Source organism: Temnothorax americanus, unplaced genomic scaffold, assembly GCF_048541705.1.
Source record: "Temnothorax americanus isolate GAGA-0224 unplaced genomic scaffold, ASM4854170v1 Scaffold88, whole genome shotgun sequence".
NCBI lineage: Eukaryota > Metazoa > Arthropoda > Insecta > Hymenoptera > Formicidae > Temnothorax > Temnothorax americanus.
This window is the reverse complement of record NW_027509811.1, coordinates 336489-359084: the sequence shown is the minus strand read 5'-3', so window position 1 is coordinate 359084 and position 22596 is coordinate 336489. Positions and strand designations below refer to the sequence as shown.

General features: G+C 39.5%; 1 protein-coding gene across 5 annotated transcripts in view; it reads left to right on the top strand.

Moving 5' to 3' along the window:
• The first annotated feature begins 6592 nt into the window (after nt 1–6592).
• Nlg3 (Neuroligin 3) overlaps nt 6593–22596 on the top strand; it is a 175758-nt gene continuing 159754 nt past the window's right edge. The window contains exons 1-2 of one of the 5 annotated variants that reach the window (XM_077424656.1): nt 6593–7361; nt 7555–9684. In XM_077424656.1, coding sequence (XP_077280782.1) covers nt 9297–9684 — 388 coding nt within the window. In that variant the 5' untranslated portion in view covers nt 6593–7361; nt 7555–9296. Of the gene's footprint in view, nt 9685–22596 lie in introns of all 5 variants that reach the window. The other 4 variants (XM_077424653.1, XM_077424657.1, XM_077424654.1 and 1 more) reach the window with 4 other exon arrangements.

Below are 22596 nucleotides of genomic sequence, written 5' to 3'. Positions count from 1 at the left end.
TTGAAATTTTATTACTCTTTTTAAACTAAATTTGTTTCTTAAGATAATTTTTGAAAAACTATATATTTGCGCTGGTTATGACATATGTGTAGACTGTAGACTATATATAACACTTAATTACATTAAATTAAGAAGTAGTCTACCACGTAAAGCAGTTAGCTCACGATCCAGAGGTCCCGAGTTCGAATCTCACCATAGTAAGTAATTTTTCAAATACAAAAAAATATTTATAATCATAGACTGCATCTTAAGAAACAAATTTAGTTAAAAAATAATAATAAAATTTTAAAATAAATAATTTTTTTTGTTGGGTGAATATTCGTTGCCCATAACGTACTTCCTAACTTCGAAGTACCATGTACCTCCAATTTTTGGCGACACATGCTTAAGAGTGACTTATGTCCCTCGTAATTACGTAGGGACAAAATTTCAACATGTACCTCCAATTTTTGGCGACACATGCTTAAGAAGTTCCGTCTCAATGAGTGCCCTCGATGCGTGCGTAGATAACCCGTGTAAACTAGATTTGTTAGCCATATTCCCAACTTTTGACCTTTCGTATCTTGAAAACTGGCCATTTTCGGACTTTGCGCTTATTGAAACTTTTGATCAGCATCACATAAACTATCGATTCCCAAAGTTTTAGCCAATTTGACAGAACAACTTTGTCATGTAGTTTTGTGCGAGTTTCTTTGAAAAAATTAGAAAAATTGGTTTCCAGAAAATTGGTAACAAAAGACTATACACATCGTGGCACTCCCCAGAAAATTCTACCCCTGTTTCATATACTTTTGGTAAAAATTTGGTCCACTAACGAATGAGTAGTTCGCGCACAGACGGACGGACAAACAAACAGTCGGGTTTTATATAATAGTATAATAGATAATATATATAGTATATACATATAGGTTAGTTTATTATAATACATTAATGAATAAGCGAGCGAACGAGAGAACGAGAGAGCAGGTAAGTAATAGACGAAAATTGGAGAAACGAGAATAAGAGAAAGAGAGGAGAAAGAAAGGCGAAAGAGAGGAGAGGAGAGGAAAGCAGGAAGTCAAGAAGGACCAGACAGCAAAAAGGGGGAAGAGAATCTATATAATGGACGCGTGTCAGGGTGGAGGAAGTCGGAGGAGTACTGATCAGGGAAAGCAGAAGAAGATGGCCAGAGAGATGCAGAACGGAGGAGGGAGGGAAGGAAAATAAGTTGTAAAGTCGCTCAATGGCCAGGCCGGGAAATAATATTATTATATGTATATGAATGTACAGGGTTGGGTACGTCCCTACAAAACGCTCTTTCAGACCCCTTGAGGTAATAAAGTATCATTTCTAATGTTAAATTCTACTATAATACAGTATAATTTGCTATAATATATTTATATATATAAATCGAAATTTTTTTAAATTGCATATAAAATTTGCACAGGTTTACGTAAACGTCAATCTAATGATCAAATCAGAAAGTATAATTGTAAAAAATCTTGGAAGAAAAATGCAATTGTCGAATAGTTAAAAAATCCGGAGAATCCTTCTCCGTTTGTGTGTGCACGGTTTTAACGCTTTTAATACTCGCCGATGCGATGAACCGTCATGAATATGCGCATTAAGCTCACGGAAAATACGAATGGGGAGCCCTCTTAATAGAATTTAATGTCATCAACCTCGCTTCAGCGTTGAACTTATGTGGGACGCGTGCGGGCGGAGTAATTAAATGTTCCGCAGTAGTTGTAGCTGCAAAATTAACGATTTTTCGCGCAGAAAACATTAAACGCGCCTGTTAGAAGTGATAATTAAGCGTATAGTTATTATATAACCTCGCTCTGTATATACAAGGATAGAGTAGGTATTAAAATTTTTTTCTCAAGCGAAATCTCGTAAAAACATTTCTCCTGAAGCATTTTTACTAAAAATTAAACAGACAGATGTAGAAAATTGATTTAATGATCTGGAGAAATTAAAAGTTATATGTAAAATAAAATAGATTTCCGGCTGTGCTTTCGAAGCGTGGAGACCCGGCGAATGCAATTTTCTAGAATCTATACCAAAGTTTCGAAGGAAGAATTTCATAAAAGTGCAATTTGTTCAATTTACCGAAAGAATTTCGCGCGCGGTGGAAGTAAAAAAAAACCCGAAATAATAAAACGCGAGATTTCCCCCGGATTTCATAACCCATGCGGCGCAATGCAGCCGCAATGCATTATAATACCGCGCTTTGGTTTACGTTTGTAATAGGTGTTATAGCAATTTTTACGAATAATAATACGCGACGCGCGCTCTTTTTATTTATTTACGCTTCTTTGTTTTTTATTTAAAAATTGCGACGAACAAATAAAATTCCGCGAAAGTAGCGACACTTTGTTCCAACGGTCGCATACCTAAGTGCTCTTTGTCCTGAAATTTTGAACCGACGACCTATAGGATTGAAATTGCATCCGGTGGTACCGTATATTCTGTTCTCGAATTCCTCTAACCTCGGATTACGTTCTACGACAAAATGAAATTTCTCATTCTGCGGGCGAACGTCAACGATTCTTATTGATTTCCAAATGCCAAACACGGAGGATGCGCTAAATAAAAAAAATTCAATTTTTTTTTAATTTAAAAAAAGAACAAACACTACTGCCTTCCTGACTGTCAATTTACCCAATTTAATAACTAAAAGTTATCACGAAAAGTTACTATAATCCACAATACGTCTTGTATTTCGCCCTCGTTGGTTACTCTAGTTTAGTTGCGCCTCCAAACTTTCGCTTTTACCGATCCCTTCAAATTTATGTATAACGTCCCGGGAAACGGAATTGCATGGTCGGAACACTCGTCCTTTGCAAGTTCCGACTTTCATAGTCACTGACGAATCCCAGGATTCGCCGTTTTTGTCGCACGAAAAGCGGCATCGATTTCTTGGATTTGAATGCTCGGCAGTCCGGCGGGCACGAATTTCTCGCGTCACACCCTTGTCTCGAGTCCTTTTCTAAAGACCTCTTATGCCGCGCCATCCAAAGAAACGTCATTTTCCTTTCGCAAATCTTCCTTTTTATTTTACAGCGAACAAATTTTGGCCATATTGACCATTGATCAAACGATTCCAATGTCGGGATATCAGTATTTTGTGATTAATATGTCTCTCAATTCTGATTTTAAAAAATAACGTTTCTGTGACAAAGACACTTTATTTTTAAGATTTTTATATATACTAAAGAAATTGAATGTTGGAAGTTGTAACTGTCAAGTTTCAAAAGTTCTTAGAAGAATTTACAGGTGTAACACTTCAGAGGAATTCTACACCTTAACAAATACAAAGAACAATATCAACCTCTTATCTTGACTGATTAAACACACTATTTAGATAACAAAGATAGATTGTATATTGCTAGTGATGAATTAACTAACAGATTCATTAAATCAACTTAACTGGCGACGAATATATAAATCATCGTCCTCACAATTTCACCATTGGTTTTAGTCAGATAATTGTCAAGACATTTTGACAGTGGGTTTTGGTCCTTCTAAAATTGATGTAATTTTGAAGTTTATATTGTATATTGTATTTATATATTGTATTAAATAAATTAATTTTTTATTGCTTCATCAGCCCAGGGTTCGAACCTAGAACCTTTCTTATTCCGCGAAGGGTGTTGTACCAATTCGATTACTGACGCATGTGGTAATATTTATAGCAATAACACTAAACAATAATAAGATTGCTTTTAAATAATAAGATGGAGAAACACCGATTGAATTATTCTTCGACTGGTGTCTCCCAATCGGTGTTTCTATCTTATATTATTTAAATGCGATTTTATTATTGTTTAGTCATCTTAATATGTGTTATTGCTATAAATCTTACTACATGCCTAAGTCAATTTAATGAATACACTATTTAGATTTTAAAAACTTTATCTTCTTATTCATTTTTTAGGGTAACTATTTATGTTTATAGATTTTAGGATGTGTGGTAATTGATTTTTTGTGCAAAAATAATGGTTTTGTTGAAGTACATAAAAATTAAGCCAGATACATATCTGAAAATAATTACGTAGGATACTCAAGCGTGATGATAATGTTGCAAGAAGTTTTGATATTTTAGCAGCTTGAATATCTGATATAATTATTTTTAGAAGTAGTCTATTTCTCTTTTCGAGCTAAATTTTTAGATACTTCAATAAAACTTTATATTTTTATGTAATATATTCCATTATTTATATATATATATATATTTTTTTTTTTTATCTTTTTTGAATATATTAAAATTCTTGAATTTTATACGCTGCAGATAGAAGAATCTTAATTTCTAAGTCTCTTCGCTCCTTCGCTAACAAATAATTTTATATATATCGTTAGGTTAGTTCTCAGACTCGTTGCATCGTTGAGATTTTAGATTAGTGCGTGTTTGTAATTTTAACGGCATCCTTGAACTCTTGTATGGACGGAGAATTCTGGAAAGACGCTGCATCTTTGTGTCGCAAACGAGAAGACGTTCTCGGCGCGGATTTCCGCTCGGGCGTCTTTGTGGCCGGAGGCGGCCAATTTCCACCTCTTCGAGAGGCGGCACAGCGCCCCTCACGTTGACTTTGCAAATATTTAACCACTCCCACTCCCCAAGCTTATCCTTAGCCACTTCTCCGTCCAATTATTCTTCGTATCTGCCTTAGTGAGAAAGTTGTTTCTGATTTTTTACCACGGGGAAGGTTCTCAGGAAATTAGACGTTTCTCAGTCGAGGAAAATAAAAAAATTACAATTCTTAATATAAATTGTAATAATGCCGTAGAAAACTAATAAGTAAAATGGTGTGTAAAGTTAAATAAGACACTACAGGACAACCCGATGAGAACCGAGAAATATAACGCTACGCTTCATAGACTAACGTTCTATAAAAGATTCGTTCAATTGCGCGCGATTTTCCGCGAAGCGAGAAATAAATAATTCAGCGAGATAATTCCTATAGCTTCCGCGTTAGAAAAGAGTTTGTTAACGAGCATAACTGCGCGGTAAAATGCGAAGGCGATGTTGAATGTGGGAGCGAAGTAGAATTTTCGCGAGGAGAAACTCTTTGCGCAGCTGCGCCCAGATTTCCGGAAATTCTCGTTAAAAACTTCCTTTATTTCACCCGTTTTCCGGGGATTTCCCGATGTCCATCGCAAATTCCTTGCTGCGAGCTACTACAAAATTGCACGATTTATGCGCGCAAGCGAACTTGTCAAATAAATCCCGCTAATTAATTATTACTACGTTTACGCGAGCATTACTTCTGTAGTAACTTACGATATATCACTCGTTTACGCGGAGTAAATTATCGTAAGTTACTATAAAATCCCGTTTACGCGAAGGAATTATCGTAAGTTACTATACAGAAGTAACGCTCGCGTAAACGTAGTATATGTCGTTATTTATCGACTGACATTTACATTCTGCATTGATTTAGTAATCACTAATTTGTTGAGATTTACAGAACTAACAGACTCACTCGCCCGTGTATTTTTTTGCAGTTAATTAATTTCTCAGGCCGAAAGAGAGTTTGTTTTAAAAATAATAAAGTAATTTATATGCACGGGGAGTGTTTTTAAATTATTATAAAAATTGCTTTAGGTAATCATAGAATGAAATATTTTGCGGTAATCAATTTAATGTGATAATATCTGTTGTGTAATTAATAAAGTAATAGAAATGATCAATTAATATAATAAATAAGCTTCGCTATATAATTTGGTCAAAATAATAGCGATGGACTGATGAGAGCGTTTTACTCATTAAAAATGTTACATGTGAATGAAATTAAAAGATGGTTGTAAAACATAATTATTGACATTTACTTAAAATATGTATTACACGCTGCATTATATTTAAAATATAACGATTAAAACTGTTAATATGGTAAGTAAGTAGATATATAAATTATTAAAATTGAGTAATTTGCATGCCTTACTGTCAACAACGATGAAAAAATTGATAATCAATTAAATGTAAAGAAAACAAAAACATGAATTCCAATAGAAAAAGTGTAGTATCTTCAATATATGCAGGTTCAGTTATAAATAAAATATTCTTTTGAATATAACGGGATTTGATCAATAGTGAGGAACAAAATGGAAAGATAAAACATCCAGACAAAAGAAGTAATTTTAAATCAAGTTAGTGCGACTAATACAATAAAATTTCATATTTTACTCAATAATATGACAAGAGAAGTAATTACGAGTCGTGAAGAAACCGTTGGAAAAAATCGATATACTATAATGCAGCGATTATTGGTTTAATTGTTTAAACGTACAATATCCTTTAAAGACGGTACGACTGCGAGAGAAGCCAATATAGCGATGGATAACTCGAAAAGGACGAGAAAGGTCCAACGAGAGGAAACGGTCTCGGACGAAGCCAAAAGTACGACTGTAATAAGCGTTTTCGCAATCCCGGACTCGAACCAACAACTCTCGCCGGTCGGTTTCGAGGATCGATCCCTCCTGCCGTATCGACCAACGCGTCGCGGGGGTGCACTTCCGCGCCCATGTCCTGTACCGGAGTCCCCGAGCGTTTGCGCGGAGGGCATGCGCAGCCGATGGCGAGCGTCGTCGCCTGACGCCAGTCTGTCGGGGGTCGAAGTGTCGGCTACATCGGTTCGGTTGGTTTTCGTCGCATACCACGGCGTCCCAGCGGCGCTCTCACCCTTTCTCACGGGTAACACCGTGTGCCCACCCCTCAATCTCACGTCACGCGAGATTCGTCCCGGTGCATCGACCAGGGTGCATCGACGTCGACGGTGCAGTGTGCTAGAGGGTGGGTGGTAGTTCGCTGCAACCGGGGTGGCTTGACGAAGAGAAGAAACTCGGGGGTGGTCGTTCACGGTCCCACTATCCACCTTCCTCACGGATTTTTCGGTGCGTCTCTTTCTCGTTAGCTTCGCGGGGGTAGTAGTTGTGCCGTGAGGGGGTTGCCGCTTCCAGCTTGCGACGGTCAGTTCGACGAAACTTGAAATTACTTTGACGCATCCGATAAATCGGGTCCAATCGGGAAAACGATTTTCCCAACTCGGCAAAGTTTGAAGAAATACTCCGGATACGGGGTGCCGGCGCGGGACGCTGGGAAGGGGGAGGAGGGTGAGGGGGTGGGTGCCCGTCGCGAAGCTACGTGCAGAACGGAATCCCGTACGATAGTGCTTGACCCGTTGCGATGAAGGAACGATGATCGCGTGCGTGACTCTATCCTGGTCGTAGTGTTGTGCCGATGATCGCAGAGATCATTACTCAGTGATCGGTCAGGAAAGTGCGACTACAATGGAGTAATCAAATATAATCTTAAATTTTGGTTTCTGCAGTCTACGAGTGTCTATTACCTAGAAATTCGCAGGGAAATTAGCTGCTTAGTGGTGCGATTTTAATCTAACTAGGTTAATTGAAATTTGAAACTGTCGACTCAACGAGAATAGCGTCACATTATTGCCTGGGAAGAGTTGCGTTTTATGCCTAGAAAAGATACTGAAAAGGTTTAAATATAAAGAGTGACGTTCTTCTTGAACGCAACAAGCTAAGCTCTTCCTGAATGCTTTTTTTATTTCACAGCCACGGTGCGCGCGTATCTTCGCACGTATCTCTTTAAGCCGTCAAACAAAGCCGAGGCAGCTAACGGATTTTCAATTCCACGTTTATTGATTGCAAAGGATTGAAATCTAAAATTCTTCAATGCAAAAAAGTTCCGCGCGTAGGTACATTTTGCTTTTTTCCAAGAATTGAAAATCGGAACAACGTCAATTCCCTCGCCCGTATGTTTTTTTTTCGAGCGAATTGGCTTTGAAGAAAAGATCGTGCTGCTGAAAAATCAGTGAATGTTCGATTTGACTCGATCGCGGAGATTAGTTCGATGAATCACACGAGATGAGAGCCAGGTGCGGCGAGTCTCGTTATCTTCGATCCGTCCAAAGAAATCTTGAATGAGAGATTGGGATATCATTTTTTTGTATTCTTTTTCTTTTTTCCCGCCGAGATGAAACGATTGGGTAAATATACCAAGAGCGGCCCGCTCCCGAACGTGATTAGAGCCGGTGTATTCTATCTCTTGCGATACATTAAGCACGCCGTCAGAAACGAGATCGTCTTTGTGTGAACGATAAGACGCGTGTGAACCACTTTTATATCAACAGACGTGAGTGAGGAGCGGAGAATCGTTAAAGGACAAGGTTACATTACGTGGATGTGAAGAGATCCTGTTTTAAACCGGAAGTTCCGATCTAGATGCTGCAGTCTATCGCGGAAAAGTGTGAAGTTATACCTACAGAAGTTTCCGACAGTGTATAAATAAATAATTCACTCTTTGTTCTCGCTAGACGTTCAATGGTAAATTTACGACGATCTTTTCTATGTGTAGAAAATCTCTATTGTTCAGTGAAATAAAAACAAGAGAGAGAGAGAGAGAGAGAGAGAGAGAGAGAGAGAGAGAGAGAGAGAGTGAATCCGGAGATTGTTAAAACTTGCAACTTTATAGCGTGAAGCTGATAATAATTAAGTCTAGAGGATAACGATGACGTTTAAAAGGAGAATCTTTTGGTCTCTGTCACCGCGTCGACGGATTGTCTAAACTTCTTCAACATTTCTAAATATCTAAAATATACGACTGAAGAAATCTAATACACGACATATACAATCTCTGTGACTCTCCTAGAAAGATCTAACTCAGGATATTTCCCAATCTATTAAGCTGCAGTTTTCCTTAGGTCAATTGCATCAAAAATAATTAAGGACGATTCGCAATTATTTCTTTTCTCGAATTATTCAGATAAAAGAATGTAGTTCGAGACTATAGTAATCTCACCAGATCAACATATTGGAAAAATTCTAACTAAATCTATTTCGTTTTCATTAATTTCTTGCATCGTTTGAGCTCAAGAATATCTAATTAAAGACAATAGTTTTGTTGTATAATTACCAAATAGAATCAAGTCCATGATCTTGAGCTACCAAAGAAGCTATTGTAAGAAACTTCACCAACTTGTACACTTCCAGTCGAGATCATCTTAAGTACCTCGATCGAGCGAAGTAAAGCCTAACAGTCATCGAACTGTCCTTCACTTTGAAGGAGATTGATGCATCCAGGAGGCGGACGAGCCTCTGAGAGCCGCGAGATGGATCGGTTGACGTGCATCCGCACCTCTGGCGGCGGTTAAGGCGGAAATAGTAGTCGCGGTGCGTGACGAGGGAGACGGAAGAGTATGAGAGACGTCGGCGCGGCAAAAAAGTGATCGGCGGAGGTGCGGAGGACGCCGAAGCAGAAGGGAGGTGACGCCGAAGACGTCGGTGATCGCGTCAAGATGACGTCGTCGATCCTGGCGCTGCTCGGCTTGTTCCTGGCGACCGTCGGTGCCGAGCTGACCTCGAGGATCGTCAGGACTAAGTACGGCGAGCTGTCGGGCGTGATCGTTACCCTCGATCGATACCTCGAGGGCGTCGAGGTGTTCCGCGGTGTGCCCTACGCCTCGCCGCCGACCGGCTCATTACGCTTCATGCCGCCCGTCACCGGTGCCCTTTGGCAAGGCGTTAAGGTTGCCGACAAGTTCGGGCCCGTCTGCCCTCAGAAGCTGCCCGAGATCAGCGATAAGATGCCCAAGGGCAGGGCAGAGTATCTCAAGCGGCTGCTGCCCTACCTTAAGAACCAAAGCGAGGATTGCCTGTACCTCAACATTTACGCGCCGGTCCAAGGTAACTTCTAATTTTTTCTTTTTCACATTGAAGCGAAAGAATCACCGAAGAAGTCCGTGCGAATAATTTAGAGAGAATCGATAGTTGGAACAATTTAAAATAGAAAATAAAAATACTTAACTGCATATAGGTAATGAGATAATTAGGTAGTTATTTGGGAACACTAACTTTACCAATTTAGAGTATTTGCGCTGCAAATAGTGCAGCAGCGCAGCACATAGCGCACTTAAAATTTGAAATGCAAATTTACTCTATTCCCTGTGACGTTTTTGATAAAAACGTTTTCTCAATCGTCAACAGCGTATTTATTATGAGAAATTAAACAGACACATAGACTACACTAGAATCATTTGCTTTGAAGCTGCGGCCTTTGACACGCGCATTCTAACTACAGTAATCAAGCTGTAGATTACATTTCAGCTCGGACGGAAATCAAACGCAAAAAAGATTTGAAGGATAAAGGTTCTATTATCAGTATACATACAATTTTCCGCAGAAAGGGATTCCGATAAACGCGTCCATCCGTGGACAGATAATTCCCCGCACTGGACGCAGTTTATTTTCCAGATATCCAATTTACCTGTGTAAATCGTAACGCGCGCGATATAACGGTTCTCTTTTTTTTATTTATTTTGCCCTGTAAACTCGTAATCAACACAATAGTTACGCGGAGGGGGGAGGGGCGTTTGTTATTGAGTCAAGTTGTGAGAGCGCGCCGACCCGCCAGCGTTTTGCATCGTCTTCAGCAAACGCATCGGTAAAATACTACTTCCGTCCAATTACAACAACGCGATGGACATCCCATTTCGCGCGGCAAAGTGTCGCGTCCAAGCGCTTCCACGTTCGCGCTTTGTGACGGTGAAAGCGGTTGATATCACCGCTTCCGGGCGCGAAAGCTAACAATCCTTCCTTTCCCACGAATCAACGTAATTCGCGAGTTTAAGATGTTAATTGCGTTTTTAAACGCGCGATGAATACACTCGCTTTGCATAAAGTATACCGTATCCAATAAGCGTCGTATTTGCAGCTCGTGTGCATATGGGAGGAAAGATATTATAATGGGGAATCCACAATTTTCCTTCCCCGCCGCGGATTAACGTAAAATGAAAACTGAGAGATTTGCAGATTTTTTATTAAATTAAACTTCAATATTTTCGGGAATTTATATCAGATTTACCTTCTATTTTGCAGTTAAACTGCGACATTCAACGGTTGATGATATATTTCGAGATAACCGCGTGCGTTTCCTGACGAAAGTCACCATAAAAAAAAATACGCGCTTTTCTTTATCACGGCACGAATCCCTAAGTTGTGAATGTGATCTCGTTAAATCAGCCAATTATCTTGCGATCCCTCGGCAAGAGGGGCTCAAAGATGGCGAGCTTCTTTGTGCACAGTTTTTTTCTCGTTTCTTCTGCATAACGGACATAGCCGAAGAAATCCGCGTCAATTCTTCGTCTACCTTTTATCGACATTGCTCGACGACGAGAGTTTGCTCTCTCTCGCCGTATTTTCCGCGAGTACATTAATCCCGGTATGGGATATTAAGTTTACACGAGTCCTTTTAATCGGACAAATATGAAGCGGGACATGTTGATGTCAACATATAATGCATGCGTTACATGTTATAGGTTTTTTTAATAAAAGATGGGATTTGGATTATGTTATTCTCGTTAAAAAAAATAGAATAGAGATTATAGAAAATATATAAAAACCGATATAAAAACAGATTTAATCGCAATGTGAAAATTTAATATAAACCTATATGCAGTTTGTGAGATCTTAAAGTAAACTTAAAATATGATGACTCTTAACCTTTAAATGATCTTCTAGACTTTTCCATCCAAAAGGCCTTTATATAGACGTGCAAAGCCACCCGTTTCAGTTCGAACTTCATATAAGCAAAAATGCACGAAGCTCTCGAAAAGTCGCTTTGCATATATGCAAAACCGCGTACTTAAAGGTTAAATAAAATTAAGTAAAAATTTAAACAAAATACGATGAAAAATGAAAATAATTACAAAATATATTAAAATGAAGTACAATGCAGAATATGTAATAAAGGGATGAACTTTACTACTGTAAGAAACGATATTTAAACTGTCCAAGTCTGTTTCAGCGTTTAAATGTAAATGCGCTCCCCTTTTCTTTCCTATATAACGTTTCACGTAGAGTAGGAAACATGTTCTAATACTACGGCGGGGCACTTTCGCATTTTCTTCTCCTTGTTGAGAGTTACATATAGCCGGAGTACCCGGGCAAAGTTTTTCACCCGTGTATCGCAATGGCGGCTCGAGTGTACGCGTGTGGTGGTGTGCTACACGGGAACTTAATAAGAAACTTTATAATCACCTCGTGCTTAGAGAGATTAAAGCTCGCGGCTCGCGGGGAGTAACTTTCCGCGCGGACTTAAGTATCTAAACTAGATAATAGTTTCGAAGCCTAGGCAAGCCGATCAATCTTTGCTCTACTCCGAGGGACCGGATATACTCCAAAAGTATAACATCAATTCAATTTTGGACGTGGGCGGCGGCGTGTAATCTGTCGTTCCGGGATACCGGAACATGTCCTATTGGTTAGGAAAATTATCCGCCGAAAATGGACGAGAATTCACGAAGATCGGCGTTCCTAAAATTTTGTACTATTTCAGGATAATAACTCAGCAAGCTACCCGCCATTGTCGCGCGCGCGCCGCCCAAACAAAGAATCCACGAAAACGACCATTAATTTGCCGATCTGAATGGGAAGTGTTATTTTTTTTATAGCCCGCGTTCGTTTCCCATAAATCGCTTTGCAGGCCGCGGAATTCGCGCAATCCGCCTCTCCATCCCACTCGTTGGTCCTGCCATTGCCCTCTCTCAACATTATTTTCTACACACTGTGGATCCCGCGAAAGATTTTGTTGTGATCCCAGTTACCCGATTCACGCCGGAAAGGGGTTGATTCAGTTAGATTTCGGAATTTCGAAATATGATTTTTGTGATGATTTAAAAGCCTTTAATATTAATTATAATTACGCGGTGTGTCAATTTTACTTCCATTTAATATGTAATATAATTAATTTACAGCTGTTACATTAATTATTTTTCTTTTCCATTTTAATTACGAGTGTAAAATTATGATACAAGAAGTTCCATGTGTTGCATTGAAATGGATATTGGTTGTATCCTCAGACTGTAAATCGGTATAGCTGAAGGAATTACGGCGTGAATACGTGATCCCGCGCGAGGACAATTGAAAAAGCTGCATTAAACATGGCGGGAGATGATTTATCGGGGGTTGAAGAGCGATTCCCGCGTGTTATCGCCTTCTTCCATCCCTCTTTCTCCCGTCCTTCTCCGTTACACATTAAATTCTATTTCGATATTGAATGGCAAAAGCCTACACCCGCGTATGTTTTCCAATCCAAGTGATCTTTGCATTGCGCGCGACGTTATCGTTGTCGCACTTCCACGACTCAGCGACAGTAAATTTTCGAGACAGGTTAAAAAAAAAAAGTGGGAAAAAATAGTTTACTGGCATTTCTAGCAGTATAGTAGCTTGCAGTTCCAGTGACACACAAATTCACGTGGAACGTTATGCGCATATTCGCGCGGCTTTTAATATTTTTGTATGTAAAATGCAAGTGAATTTTTTTTATACTTTGATTTCAACACCTTCTTGTAGTCTTTGTATAATTTCCCTATAGGTTTTGCTGTACCAATTTGCAAATTAATTTTTTAAACGAAATTTAATATAACACGTGTGGATATTAAATGGGTATTAATGTTTCAACGATAACTGTGTTTCAAGTCCGACAAACAATCGGCGCGCAGTTTATTAAGTTGGAATATATGTATATACGTATATACATTGTAATTCGTTACTTCTGTAACTATTAATTCTCTAGTTGCGCACCACGTACCGCGTTTGACTCGTATCGCCGTCTTTTAATTAATTTGTTAAAATTAATAATGTAACAGTTAATGTATTATATATATTTAAAATTATAGTAATATAGAGTAAAAAATATTTAGTCGTAATTTCAAAGGTGCATTATTTTCGCATTATTCATGATTGGATACTCTTATTTATGTGTTTATCGGAAGGGAAGAATGTGGCAGAATTAAGGGATAGAAAGGGCCGTCTAATCTTGCAATATGTTAAAGGTAATTGAATATTAATTACAGATCGCCTCCCCAACGGGATCGCAACACATTACATCGATTTCCTGGAGCCGGGCTTTTAAACCTTATCGCGTGTAAACGATAATTATAGGATCAACGCGGCGTAATCCAGTTATTAATTTAATTACGATCCCGCGCTAATTTCACGCCGCGCTGATCATTACACGGAGTATAGATTTAACGAATCAATTCCCATGTGTAATTCCGCACAATGCGTGCGACTAATATGGCCAAAAACTTGATCCGTCAAACGCGCGAATTTCCCCGTCGCGCAACTTTATATATCGAAATACGCGCGGGTTATTATTTAACAATTATTACAAATCGCCGAGAGTCTACTCCTAAATGCCGCTGCAGAGAGTTCCATTGAAATCACAATTTCCGGCTTCGAAAGGTTTCCCGGTGAGCGAGCACGAACTTTCGGCACCGCAATTAACTTTAATTACATCCCATTCAAGAATTCCTTTATAGACCGACGATTATGCTATCAGAATGCCGTTTCTGAATATTATAAGGAACATGCTTAAGAATTAATCTCCGATATTGCAGTATTGCAAAATTGAATTTTAAGCTAGATTGAATCTTTTTTTTATCGATTTCAAGTTGTTCAATGCATTTAATTAATTTCCATTGTTGTTTCCACTTTGCACGAATACGTTATAATTAAACGTATCCAGAAACTAAGAGATCTTAATAATCGATAAAATAAAAGAACTCGAGAAAAAAACCTGGTATGTTGAAAAAATTCTATTTCTCAAGATACGGAGGATTCAAGAACCTGGAAAGCTACTGCCGGAAAATACATTAATCAGCGAGATGTTTTCGTTTCGGAGTTAAAAAGTTGTTATATAAAGCGACGTGACCATCCGGCGGAAGCGGCGCGCGGTGGAAAGAGAAAGTCTCGTAGACTGCTTAATTATGCCGGGTTAGTAATGGAAATTAACGGGGATTAGTAATGGAAATCGAGGTGGTACCTCGAAACTAATTCCGGTGTGCTTCTTCTGCGCGAACTTCGCGAAACGAAGTACACAGTTTCCTTGGCATATACATATATATCACATGGTTATAAATCGTCCCCCTACATATTGCCGCGCCTTCGAGAAAGATTCTCAGAATTTAAGACATTAAGCCTCCGTAGTATTACAGCCCCGCGTTCTTGCGAGCCTTGTATTTTCCAACAAAAGAGATTCTGGTGGAGCCACTTAACGTCACGACGGCGAATAATTTTGCAACGTAAAAATTTGAAAGCAATAAAAAAAAGGAGTTAAGTTTTTTACCAATAACCATCAAAAGTCGTATATCTTATTACTTTTAATTACAAATTTTGCGATATTATTAAATTCTTCTCTCGTCGGAATCAAGAGAAAAATTGAATCTGATAAAAAGTCACGGGATAAGTACACGGGAAATGAAATTTCAAAGGGATCCACGTTGAGGGGGAGAGAAGCGTGTAAATCGAATTTGCAGCGGGCGTGACTGGTGAGGAACGAAAACGAACGGCGATGAGAGAGGAAGACGACGACGCGGGCGGAATTTCGCGCAACCACGAAACAGCTCTTTCCGCGCACGGCGAACGATTCCGCATGTTTGCACACGCGTTAGCAAAAATTCAGCCGCGAAAATTCCCGGGAAAAAAATGTAAGTATAGTTGTTTGTGAAGGCCGAGCGTCCGCATTCCGTTCCTCAGTATATGTGTCATTAACCTTTTCATCCCCGCAAAGTGCGTATAATACATGCACTATCTCTTCCCGCTAACTTTGCGATTGTGCTTTGGATAACAGCGAGAGAGAAACGGGGAAAAAGAGAGAGAATTAATTTATAATTTTTTTGTTTATTTAAACTGTTGATTTTTTAATCTTTTTAATCACGTTTTGCTTTACAGCCAAATTTTCTCTCGGATTATATTTTAATTTTTAATTTTTATTAATGCTCTTTTATTCGTGGAGGAAAACACACAGCCATTTTCAGGATATGAAGGATATACTGCTTCTTCACACTAAAATACTCTTTAACGTGACGCAAGTTCGCGTTGCCGATGCAGTTCTACAATATCAAGGAATTCTCGCGCGTACGGCAAACTTGAAGGAAGAACGTCAACGAGGAATTATCGAGAGATTAAGGTATCGTCTCGCATTGTTATTCCCCAGACTCCATCACTCAAAGTGCTTTGGGAGGCGACTTCAGCCTCGAATCTCGCGACTCCATTTAACTCGGCCTTCGCAAGTCTACAGCTTCTCATCCTCCGTGAGCGATTAAATGCAATTGTACGCGAGGGTCTTCTCTTTCTTATCTCTACAAGGTGCTTAATTCCAATGAAGTATAATCCAAATTCTGCCGTCAAGAAATTTCAATTTGCATGTGCAATCCAGAAAATTGCGATCGCTATTTGTCAGTTTTCCATCCGTCAACCTTAACAATTTCACCGTAATAACAGCATGCAGCTATATATTTCTATCTAGGGTCATTTATTTGTTAGTCCGAATTGCTAGTATTGTGCATAAGAGTTCTAATTGAAACAATCATAAAAGGTAATACGCTTTCTTTCCAGTCAGAAAAACTGAAAACCTGCATTCTACGTCGATTTGAATATTTATTCTCTCGATACAGCTTGTAAGCTTTTCGACTCTCCGAGCTCGCATTTACGGGAAAGCCATTACGGGCCATTCGCCTACAATTCTGCAATTGACAGCTCCATCAGGAGGCCGCGTTGGATGATTGGACCGTGGAGAATCTTCCCCGACAGCGCGCGCGCGCGCGAGAGAGAGAGAGAGAGAGAGAGAGAGAGAGAGAAGCCTGGTCACTGAGTGCGACTAGCGAACTATTCTTTACGGCTTTCAATCTTACCTTAAAGCTCCCTTTCTTTCCGATCGGTCCTGTCTATCAGGTTACTGCCACGCGCAGTCCGACTCCGTGTAATCGGGAGATCGATTATTTGCTTGTGATCCGTAGTCGCGCGAGAAAGTATGAAAAAGGAAAACAATTAATTCCTATTTTTAATTAATATACACACACTTGGCAAACGATCTTGAATATAATATTTTCATCTTTGCTTTACGAAAGATCGATGACTCATAAATATACCATTTAACTACGTAAGGGTGTTAAACACCTGAGCAAAATAATTTAGATGGGCTCGCGCGAATAAGCCATGACATCAGTTTAGCGAGGGATGAAAAGGCAATTCGCGATTCGATTATCCGCGGCGGCGTGGCGGCGCAGTTTGCAGCTCGAGAGGCCGGGCAGCTAAATGCAAATTTCGCAACTTATGACGTTTAGCGGGCGTAATATCGTTGCGAACTGTAACGCTGCATAACTTCGATACTTGACGAGCGTGAGTCACGCTTCATTGCGTAACAATGGCCGCGGTCCTTGTTATCGGAAGCTTTTTAATTAAGCCGTGAATGGCCGGCGAAATCAATTACGTGTCTCATTTACCTTGTTTGTCTCCCGTGGACCGTCAATCGGACTGACTCTCCGACCTTCATGGTGAATGTGTCCGCTGCACGGCATTTGCCTCGATAATGTAGTTTTATACTTGACAGGCCAACACCATAACTTCTGCAAGGAACTTGAATACTATAATACTTGCATTCTTACGGAATTTCAAATATAGAAGGCTCTCACACTTTTCTTCACAATTTACTTTGTGCATTAGATTTTTTTAAAATAAATATTTAATAAATATTAAATTTTTTATATGTTTATTTCGTATTTTATGGTATTTATTTTTAGATTTACAAACAATTACATAATTTATAAAATATTAATTTAAATTTTAACGTAATAAACTTTTTGTTACAACTTTTTAATGATATCGTGGGAAATTGCCTATTTTCATTTTCCACATATTTCTCCTTTAAATTTAATTCTTATTGCTCAAAACTTAATAACCGTGAAACGATAGCGCAACTCTCTTCTGAGAGTCTTGAGGGAAAAAACGGGGCGTAAAAAATGAAATATTTATAATACAGTAAAGTCTCTGAGTAATGAAAGACGTATTTGCCGAAAAAGGGTTTTTAATATTTTAAAGCGCGGGATTAAATATTTTCAAGAAAAGGTTAAAAATAAAATCGTATTATAATTTATTGAAATTCTGGAAAGGAGCGCTCGGTGAAATTTTTATCGAAGCGACACTCTGTATTAGGGTCGAGGTGATGTTTCGTGAACGAAGCTGCGGAACTTTCGCCGCGCCGTTACGGCGCAAAGACACAGAGATTTGAGGCGACGGGCGAGGCCGATTTACCGTAAAGACCCCTAACAAGAAACGAGGTCTAGGAGATTCGGAGAAACGCTTTCGTAAAAAATCTCAACTGCCAGTAGAAAGTTGGGGGCGCATGGTAGACTGCTTATTACGTGTATAAGCGTGCGTACGCGACAGTAGTGGCTGCATTATACAGCTGGTGAGCGCCGGTCGGATGGTAAAAGTAATAACAACTTCCGTAACTTTCCTCGTACCGCGCGTATACGTTCCTGCATATGGTGTCCCGCGACGTTCCGGTTCCCTGCGATATATATATCGGACGCACGCCGGCGGGACTAATCTCAACGGTCCCTGGCCCTGAACTCTGGATAATCCACCGTGGCGGTTGACCAATTTATCGTTACTTTAATGAAACGACTAAGCAGCGTGGTAGATTGACTCGTATGAAACCTAATAAAGGAGGGCTGTTTGCTGATTACATTCTAGCTCTATGTAGGAACCGTGAGGACTTGCTGCTGTGTTAATTAATTGCAAATATTGTGTTCTACTACCGAGCTAAGATATCGCATGTATCATGTTATCGTAGGGATATAATTTGTCGTGTCACAAACTTAGGAACAGCAAATTCTTCCTTAAGCCTTAAGATATTGTGTAAGATTTATTTATTTATCTTAACCGCCGCAGTGTGTTAAACTTTTCAAAGTGTTGTTAAAAATCTATCTGATACTTCTGAAAGAGTATGAAATAAATGACTATTGTTATAAGCTTCTTTACCCAACCAGAAAAATTTATTTTTAGAGCAAAGATAAGGATTTATTTACGGAAGAACTGTTTACAGGATAGAAAGAGAATTAAAGAAAGAGAGAGAGAGAGAGAGAGAGAGAGAGAGAGAGAGAGAGAGAGAGAAGAGTAATTGCAGTTCAAGTTGTTCGCATCTTTTGATCTTTAGCTAAAAGAATGAGAACGGATGCGGTCAATATACCGATAGAAGAAGTAACCCGGGTCTCCACCAAAAGGTTATAAAATCGCTTTTCCTCTCTCGGACTTCGGGGCTCTTCGAGCACGAGTCCCTTTAATCCTACGGCGGGAAGTACACGCGAACTTTGCGGCTGAACGGATTGCGTATTCACGTAATTCCTCGATTGAGGGAAAAGAAATTGCATTTAAATGGACCATGCAAATCTAAGAGGGGCGGGGAAAGGGAATAGATCGGGTGCGCCCTACGTCCCTGCGCCCCTCCCTCCCTCCCCCAACCGCCCACGCATTACGTGCACGAGAGAATCTTGTTATGCTAATACGCGGCAACATTCCGCGGCTCTAACCGCCTAGCGTGCGGAAAATGAGTTACCAATTTTTGCGGGGACGATCGCGAAGAAGATGGCGGGTCGTCTCTATCGATCGCAACGACACTTGGCGACGCAAAACGATCATGTCGAACTGGACGAAATTATTTTCGAACGTATCCTCTATCTTGCGTTTTTAAAATATGTATAAAAATAATATTAACAATTTTTTATTTGACCTAACTGGCTATCTTTAATTATAATTGTCACGACGTTTCGATAAATAATATTGAAATAATATCACAACTTGAATATTGATTTAAAAAATACTATTACAAAATACTATAAAAAATACTATAAAAAATATTATTATAAAATACTATATATTATTAAAAATATAATAACTGTAATATTGCGTTTATACCTAATACATAATATTGTAACTGAAACATTATATAATTATAAACAAATGTATTAATGTTAACTAATTCACTAATAACGCTAACAAATATTAACAACAGGTTAAATGTTACATCGATAAAGTTCCATTTTCAAACAGGTAGCCACATGTTTCTTCTTCACTCGAAAATTTCCGAATATCCGTGACGTGAAAAATGCACAAAAGTCGCACTAAATTATAAAGCGCAGAAATATTCGCGGTGACTTTATCTGCTCCGTTATAAGGATCTCACCCTCTGAGGTGGGGGGTGGCGTCGCGCTTATAACGCCGGCATAATTATTTCCAGTGCAACCACCCCCGCAGTCATATAAAACGTCAGTCTCAGCATGCGCGAAGGGGTCTCGCAGCTTTGTACCGCGAATGGGTGGGGATGAGGAGGACGCGAGAGGGTGAGAACTGGTGGAAAGCCAGGAGGGGGTGCGGGATAAGAACGACAGAGGTCTTCGAAGGAGGTCTCGTGCCGCAGGCAGTAAAAAATTCTTTCTTCAATTCCCTTGTCCGCCTTGCGCCCCCCCTCCCTACCCCTTCTCCCTCGAACCTCTTGTCCCATTTTCATTCCTGTATTCGGTCTTCACCCCCGGAGTTCTTGGGAGGAGACTTTTTTAATGAATGTTCGCGGCTTTAAAGGAGAAGAGGACGAAAAAAGGGAAAAGAAACAGATGAGTGAAGCGGGAAGACTAAGGGAATAGGAGCCATTAGAGGGAACATAATCCTTTTTGCTTCTCCTTTCTCTTTCTATCTCTAGACACCCCGCGCCGCGCGCCAGCTAAGCGTAATTCACAAACTTTTGTCGGATTAAAAATGTCCGCCGGACCGTCACGGCTTGGCGATTTCTGTCTTCATACATCATTGCGCGATGTATTGTGATATTCAGTTGCCAAAAACCACTCCTTTCGAATTCTCTTTTATCGTTTTAAAAATATATCTCATGCGCCGTAAAAACTGACAAACTCGCGAAATTTGATTTTATTAAAATTAAACTAGACGATAACAAACTTGCGAAATATTAATAACGACCTGAAGTGAAAAGGTGTTAATTTGCAACTTCGCCGGATTAGTAAATAGACATTCATCCTCTAAAATGCTTTTATGGAGTCGTTACGTTTATATGGCGACATAACATCAAAGAAAATGGCTCTTTCGCGATTTCTGTTATACGGGAAAAGGATGTGCAAAGGACTCAACAACGCAATAATTGCTGGCACGCGGCAGGATACAATGTGTATTATATATTCTCGAGAAAATATGTTATGTCAGTTCAGCAATGTCTCTGTTACTCCGAAGGCTTTTCTTATTAATCTCGCAAGAGAGAGAAAGACGTCCCTTGCTTAAAAAGGTACTAACAATTTTTTGTCCTTATTATCTCACCTTAATGAGATAACAACGACGACTTTATTATTTCTAACGAAACACATCGCTAATTTAAACATTGAATTGAAAGAAAAAAAATCGGTACAATCGAGAAAAAGAAAGAAAAGAATTAAAGAATTAGAAAACATCGTAGACTCCGTATATTTTGGTACGTTTGGCGGGTTTTATTGAAGGACAATGCGAGTGGATTGACTTTTAGGTTAAAGAGCCGCAACAATAGCGGCCAGGTCGAGATTATTTCCGCCAATGAAGTGCGGAGCGCGATCGACATGTTCTCTAATCGTCTTTGGAAGTTCCGAGAGAATAAAGTGCCGGGCCGCGCGGATTAAGAGAGGATCTGGCGCCCGGGGCCAGAGACGAGGAGAAAGAAAGGAATGTTAGGTGTGGAGAAAACCGTTGGCGTAACCCGTACGGTGGCGGTAAAGCGGGGAGAGGGAGGGAGGAAGTCGGAGAACAATATCCCAGATCCCAGCAAGTTACTAGGTCCTCCTGAAAACGGCAATCATGGACGCAGTCACGGAGCGCTGACGGGGCAGAGATTGCTTTATTCTCGGATTTTCCTATTTCGCGTGAAACAGTCGTCGCCGGATACGAGCACGCGGGCTCGCCGGGGTCACCGCGCTTAGGTGCCGACGACGTGTACAATGCGAAATCGCCCATTGGGAAAGATGTCGAGGCGCAAAATACCGATGAATATTAGACAGCGACCCATGTCGTTCATTTGTTTTATATATGTTGGCTCTCATGACGTGACGGTTGAAAAGTAAAAGAGCGAAAGAAAAAAATAAGTTTAGAAATTTGAATTTATTTATATACTAGCTGGTTACACCCGGGCTTCGCCCGGGAGTCGTTTTTCTTGAAACGACTTCATTTGTGCAGTGTTTCAATATCCTTATTGTGGACAAACATAAAGAGTGTGTCGGGTGGTTGATTTAAAGGCGGTAGTTTAACTTTTCTGCATGAATAACACATTCTAGGTATTTAAGTTTTAAACTTTTTTACTTGACAATGATCATATATATTGCATCCATTTTCCCAATTATTACACTCGGATGAAATTGATATTCATAATTTGAATAATAACTAAATGCCTGTATAATTTCAAATTAGACCGCATAAATGTTTCCTTGGATTAAACATGTCGTAACCGGTCTTTTTCTACTGAGTTTCACATTCTATTGAGTCATTTCCGCTTTTCCGATATTTCACTTACCGATCAGCGACATCATCACTTGGTTTACCCAGACGTTTTTTCGGGAATTTTGAGATTGCTCGCTCGCGATGTATAAAGAACCTCGATTTTTCAATTAAAAAACCAAGGAATAAAATCAATAATCACCGATTTTCGCCAAATTCAATATAATAATATTCTATCTATAAAAAAATTAGCTTATCAAAATTTGCAGAAATCAGACCAATTACGTAGATTTT